The following is a 6,359-nucleotide window of genomic DNA, read 5'->3' on the forward strand; positions in this document are numbered from 1 at the left end:
ATATTTTTTGTGGTCTATGTAAAAAAGAGAAAATTTATCTTATAAAAAACATTATTTTTAGCACTGAGTTTTGTCTTTTTTACACACGTTCACATGACAAGTCCATTTTTTATGAAACAACTTTGTGAGCGCGTACAACGTGAATATGCACGTGCGAATTTTTCGTTTCAATTTTTTTTAAATTCATAATATGTGTAAGATGAATTTCAAAATAGAGGGAGCATATGCTCCCATGTTCCAAAACACCACTCCCCATGATATTTTGGGTATTTTGCACTGAGGGAGAAAAAGGAAGGAAGAAATATCTGCATAAGATAAAATAAGTAGATATTTGATACTTTCAACATCTAAAGGTGACGCCATCGCATTTGTGAGGTCCTCCTTGCAAGTTTGTATATAAAAGAAAAGGAGAAAACTTTTGGCATCACTAAAAATCCGCAAATATCCAATCCATGAAGGGGGAAACGCTGCGTACCATAGCAGTGATAGATAGCAATGGCATGTCCTTGTCCCGGTGATCCAATTTAGATTCTTTGCCCAATTATCCCCCACCCCAGGCCAAATTCACAGCGTTCCGTTCATTCGGGAGGGGAAGACGGCGGTGAATGCTCAGAAGAAGATGGACGCCGACTACCGCGGGCTCGGGGCCTTAAGGAGACCGATCTTAGAGGACGATGAGGTACGTACAAGTAATCTGCAGTATCGATAAGAGATCGATGGCAGAGCAAGAGCAACGCCCAATCCAGAGCCGCGGCTTCAGTGCTCCACGAGAATCTAGCGGCGCGCCCCGTGCCTCTGGCAGCCAGCAACCTCGGTGCCTCCTGCTAATCACGCTCAGCGATTCCTGTGCGCAGAAGAGACTCAAAAGGGATTACCAGTAGCTTCTGCCAAAACATGTAATCTTGCTTGTAATTTCGAGCTTTCACTTATTGCGCCAGGCGTCTTGTTCGAATCGGGGCTCGGAAGCGCGGGAGCTGGAGGCGCACAAGGCGGTCGGTCACTACTCCGATAAGGCACTCAAAGTGATCTTGTGTGAGTGTCTATGACTTTGCCCTGTACGGCTTTTGTACCATAGGACAAGTGAATTACTAGCATAAGTCGTCAGTTTTATACAGCAGATAAAAAAGTTTGTACTAGTAGCTTACAATTATGTATAGGCCTAGCACTAGAGTGGCAGCTCGAGTTGTTTTGGTGTGTTTATGAATTCTAACACTGGACTGGAGGATCGATCTGAATTAGCAAGTCAATCGTGTATCATCTCCCTGGTGCCAGGCCTGCAGTTCTTGGAGGTCACTGCATTCTACGGGGTCTACCTGAGCTTGATCGTGTATCTTCAGGACGTTCTCCGTGGCGACAGTGCTTCCAATGTGGCAACCGTCAACTCCTGGGCCGGAGTCAGCTACCTCATGCCCCTGCTCGGCGCCGCCGTTGCCGATTCCTACTGGGGAAAGTACAAGACGGTGCTGATCGGCCTCTCCATTTCAATCGTCGTAAGTGAACACCGGCCCGTCAGCTGTTTCATTTACACTCGATCTGCTTCTCTGACGAACGAACAACTCGTAATCAACAGGGATTAGCCATGGTCACCACTTCAGCTACGCTGCCGTCTCTGAGGCCGTCGCCGTGTGCACCGGCGACTCTCGGCCAGAAGCTGGTCTTCCTTTCGGGCATATACCTGTGCGCCGTCGGAATCGGCGCGTCCAAGGCTGTTTTCATGTCGTTCGCGGCGGAGCAGTTTGACGACAGGGATGATGACGGCAAGAAGGCCAAGGCGTCCTACTTCAGCTGGTACTACGCGGTAGCCAACATGGGCATGCTGACCGCTGGAACGCTGCTGGTTTGGGTCGAGGACAAGGTGAGCTGGGGGCTCGGCTACGGCATCTGCGGGTTGTTCGTGGCGGTCGTCGTCGTCGGCCTCGCCGCCACGGCGCCCATGTACCGGATACTGCCTCCAGTGGGCAGCCCGTGGAAAGGCGTCTTCCAAGTGCTCTGCGCACTGTCTCGCAAGGTAAAACTCAAGGTACCTGATGATGCCACCCAACTATACGAGGAGGAGGATGTCAAGAACCCGTTTCTGCATCCCGCGCACGAACAATTGCAGCACACCGACCAGTTCAGGTACATGCAATTTTAGGACTGGCATGAAACAAATCTGCTCCACTGATTTTCTTCAGACTAACAAACGTGTTCTCCGAGACCGCGCGTGCACCAGGTTCTTGGACAAGGCCGCCATTGTCACGGACGGGGACCTGGATCAGGACGGCAACCGGCCATGGAGGCTGTGCACGGTGACGCAGGTGGAGGAGCTCAAGACCCTGCTGCGGCTGATCCCGATATGGCTCACCTCGGCCGTGTACTTCGTCGCCAACACGCAGGCGCAGACCACGTTCGTGCAGCAGGGCACCAAGACAGCAGACTCCCACATCCCGGCCGCCTCGCTCACGTCCGTCGAGACGGTTTGCGTCGCCGCCAGCGTCGCGCTCTACAACAGCTGCGCCTCCGCGAAGCCGGCCTGGCGCCTCACGCCGCTTCAGCTCATCGGGCTTGGCCACGCGACGGCGGCCGTCGCGGTGGCGGTGGCAGCGTGCACCGAGGCGCGCAGGCTGCGGATGGCCCAGGATCATCAGCTTATGGGAATAGCGTGGCTGCTGCCGCAGTACGTGGTGATGGCGGTCTCGGATGCGTCGCTCTCCGTGGGGCAGCTGGACTTCTTCTACGACCAGTCGCCGGAGATGATGAAGGGCGTGTCCACGGCGTTCTACTTCGTGTCCGTGTCGCTGGGAAATCTCATCAACTCGCAGCTGGTGATCCTAGTCGCGTCCGTCACAGCGGCAGGAGGCGGGACGGGCTGGTTTCCACCGGAACTGGATGATGGGCACCTAGATTACTACTTCGTGCTTGTTGTTGCCGTTACCGTGGTGAACTTCGCTGTTTTTGTGGCCCTCGCCAAGAACTACACGCCCAGGAGGGTTAGATAATCCTCCATGCTTTCTAACTAGCAATGTGGCCCTCATATTTTGCGAGGGCAACATCTGAATATGTACGGTTTATATTATAAGATGATTATTAAGATTAGGATAGAGATTTGGTGCACATAGACACCACTGATCCTTTTCAAAAAAAAAATCACATTTCTAAGTTTCAGAAAATTCTGAAATAAATTATGATGTACCCAGTATTGTATCCCACAAATGTGTAAACATTCAACTGGAAATAATGTGTATTTTGGGCTACACAAAAAAAAAACTATATGGATCTAAGTATAGTGATTCAAATCTCCAAAAAGAAATCAGACATTGTTTTTTTAGCTTAGAAAACAAAACATTGGTAATTGAGATTTTTTTACGTAGATCATCAGCTCCTTCTATAATTTTGTTACATAATTTTTTAAAACACATAAATACAATTTTTGATTTTTTTAATACGATGAGAGCACTAGTGCCCAGGATCCAAAGTAACTTTTCGGATTATTAACATAATTCTATAATCATCATAATTATTATGATGAATAAAAAATAATTATGCACCACAGGGTATGTTCCTTAACAAATATTAATTTTTTATTTTTATTAATTAGAGCGGAATTTCTCTAATTTCAAGCAGATGGACACATGTGGGTAACTGGATATCTTGTTTGTGAGTAAATCTACATTTTATATGTTAGGTTGTACATAAAATAAATAATTTATTAATTTCACTAACTCCTCCTCCAAATATAGTCAAACGATCAATGTTTTCTAAGTTTTCTAAGTTTGACTAAGCATAATTACAAAAGTATGAATCTATACTTCTTAGACTGCTCATAGTGGGAGTAACATAGCTAGTAACATCACACATCTCAAGACATTTTCGTGACATGGCATACCAATAAATGAACAAAGAGAGTGAGGTGGTAACTAGCTATGTTACCATAACATCACACACCCCAAGGCAAAATGAGTCTACAACATAATAAATAACACAATGCATGACACCACATATAAGTACTACCCACTATGAAGGTAGTAACCTAGACTAGTAACATATGTCATGTTACTAGTCTAAGTTACTCCCCACTATGACCAGCCTTATAAAGCAAAACCCCACTAACCGTAATTAATGTTAGTCTATCTCTACATGCAAGCCATCCACATCTTCTATTCCATTAGCCAATTAAATATCCATGTCATCCCCGGTAACATTCATTATTGATGTATCCTTGTATGCAAACTATCTATGTCACCATTTTTTGATTAAAATGTCCACATAGCTAATTTATAGCCATCAAATATCAAATATAAAAAATAATGTGAATTAAATTTAGCATCTCAACTATTTTGGCTAATGGAATATTGCATACTTCTACAGACAATTCATATAACATATATATTATACCATTTCATTTAGACAATATAATCTATAATCTTCTCTTTTTTAATAGATGGCCCCATTTTGCTGGTCTCACAGCGAGCCACGTCACCTGATTAAAATTCCACCTTCCCCTCTTTGTTTCCGTCGCCCGCCGTACGCCCGTACGCTGACCGTCTCCGCTTTGTTCCTTTCTTTTCCGGCCTCGACTACGTAGCTGCTTCCGGCCTGCGCCTGATGCAGCCCAGCCCATGACTATTCCTCTTCTCCCATGAACGCATAACCTTCGGCAGCTGTTCATCTTCTCGCACGTTCCTCTTCGTCTCTCCACATTGAAAACACACTTTACTGAGGTAGGCGATCAGACAGGCATACGCCTCTTTATTCCCGTCCATCCACCTCCAAACTCTTTCTATAAATAGTCATTGAACCCCGTCCGAATATCCCGCTTCCTTTCTGTCAAGGGCACCGAGCAACACCACCGTCGGTTCGAGAATCTAGCAGCAACCCGTGTCGTACGATGGCGTCACGGCGGCCAGACTTGCACACCTGATGTGCGGCGCTGTGCTTCCACCTTCCTTGCATCTTCAGAAGAATCAAACCCCGGTCGCCAAACTGAGTGCTACCCAGCCAGTCATCATAGTCGACGACGCACCCGCGTCCAAACTTCCTAGCGTCGGCATCCCAATCAACTTTGGGGGTGGCTGTCATCGCCGGCGCCGCTGGACGGAGGTCATTGTCGTCTTCCTTTCAGCACAGCGCCAAGTCTCTTCTCGCTCAGCACATTCAGTGTGTTCGCCTAGACATGCATCGTGCATGTACACGTGAGTTCACAACTGCCTGTTTTGGTTGGAATCAAATCGAGTCATGTGGTTTGTTTTGCTTAGGTTTTCCTCCGATTCAACTGAAGGTTCAATTTTTGGGGTTGACTGCAGGAGGTGTACCTCATGTCCATTACTCGCGTTGTACCTAAAACCTCGGTATACACATTCTTCTTGAGCAGACTAGCTCCTTTCTACTCGGCTGATCCTCCTCTTCATATTGCCAATGCAGCCCACACTAGGTACCCGATAACCTGAAGGAAGATGAAGTCATTACCACTGAACCTGATTTCTCTCCACTTAAGTCGTGCAGTTCCCAAACAAACATGTTCGTGCAGTACCTCTTCCGCTTTCTAAATCAAAATTGCTACCTGCAGTACCCCAATTGTTGTTATTATTAAAGAAAGGTTCAGTCAAGCTGTCGGCTTATGCATTTCATTGTGATCTTTTATTGTTTCGGTTGTACGAAAAACATAGAGGAGCTAACTGAGTTGCCCTTACGCTGGTTTATACGGTCAGTGGCCGCTTCATAAGATGAGGATTCTGCAACATCGTTAATGCTCACACATGATTTATGTTACCCGGCCTCCACACATAATTGATTTAGCACCTTATATTGTCAAAGCCTTTCTGGATCTCCATTACCATCTGAAAGAATGACCCCATGGAGTACACATTGTACATGCCTATTTTATCGATCACTACTCACAGTATATATTAGGTATTTATGTTACCCGGCCTCCACACATAATTGATTTAGCACCTTATATTGTCAAAGCCTTTCTGGATCTCCATTACCATCTGAAAGAATGACCCCATGGAGTACACATTGTACATGCCTATTTTATCGATCACTACTCACAGTATATATTAGGTATTTTTCTGCATGATATATCATGTATATTGGTGCCTCCATAATGTTGCAAAAGTTGTCGTTTAAGTTCTGGCAGATCTGGTGGAAATATTAGCATTAGATGCGGATTCACTATTTCTAGCTGCTTAAGGAGGACCTACAACAATTCATCCTGGGATCTACAGATGCATAAACACATTAAGGTATTTGTATTGGTCATACTAAACACTACTATATTCTGAGAAGATAGTTGGCAGGTTTTACGTCTATAAGAATATTAATCCAATTGTTTCCAGCACACCCGGTTCACTCCAATACTCCATAGATCATCTTTGTCG

The 6,359-nt window shown here is 45.9% G+C and overlaps 1 protein-coding gene across 5 annotated transcripts; it reads left to right on the forward strand.

Annotated features, from left to right (window-relative positions):
• The first annotated feature begins 452 nt into the window (after positions 1–452).
• LOC127336521 (protein NRT1/ PTR FAMILY 8.5) lies at positions 453–3,192 on the forward strand. 5 transcript variants are annotated; one of them, XM_051363337.2, is made up of 5 exons: positions 453–679; positions 939–1,032; positions 1,273–1,490; positions 1,571–2,118; positions 2,213–3,192. In XM_051363337.2, the coding sequence occupies exons 1-5, from the start codon at positions 620–622 to the stop codon at positions 2,976–2,978; spliced, it is 1,686 nt and encodes a 561-aa protein (XP_051219297.1). In that variant the 5' UTR covers positions 453–619; the 3' UTR covers positions 2,979–3,192. The 5 variants fall into 5 exon arrangements, with proteins under 5 accessions (XP_051219297.1, XP_051219301.1, XP_071682808.1 ...); XM_051363341.2 differs by having other exon boundaries at positions 455–846; positions 1,338–1,490; XM_071826707.1 differs by having other exon boundaries at positions 455–679; positions 855–1,032; positions 1,338–1,490.
• Positions 3,193–6,359: the final 3,167 nt, after the last annotated feature.

Source organism: Lolium perenne, chromosome 2 (assembly GCF_019359855.2).
Source record: "Lolium perenne isolate Kyuss_39 chromosome 2, Kyuss_2.0, whole genome shotgun sequence".
Lineage (NCBI taxonomy): Eukaryota > Viridiplantae > Streptophyta > Magnoliopsida > Poales > Poaceae > Lolium > Lolium perenne.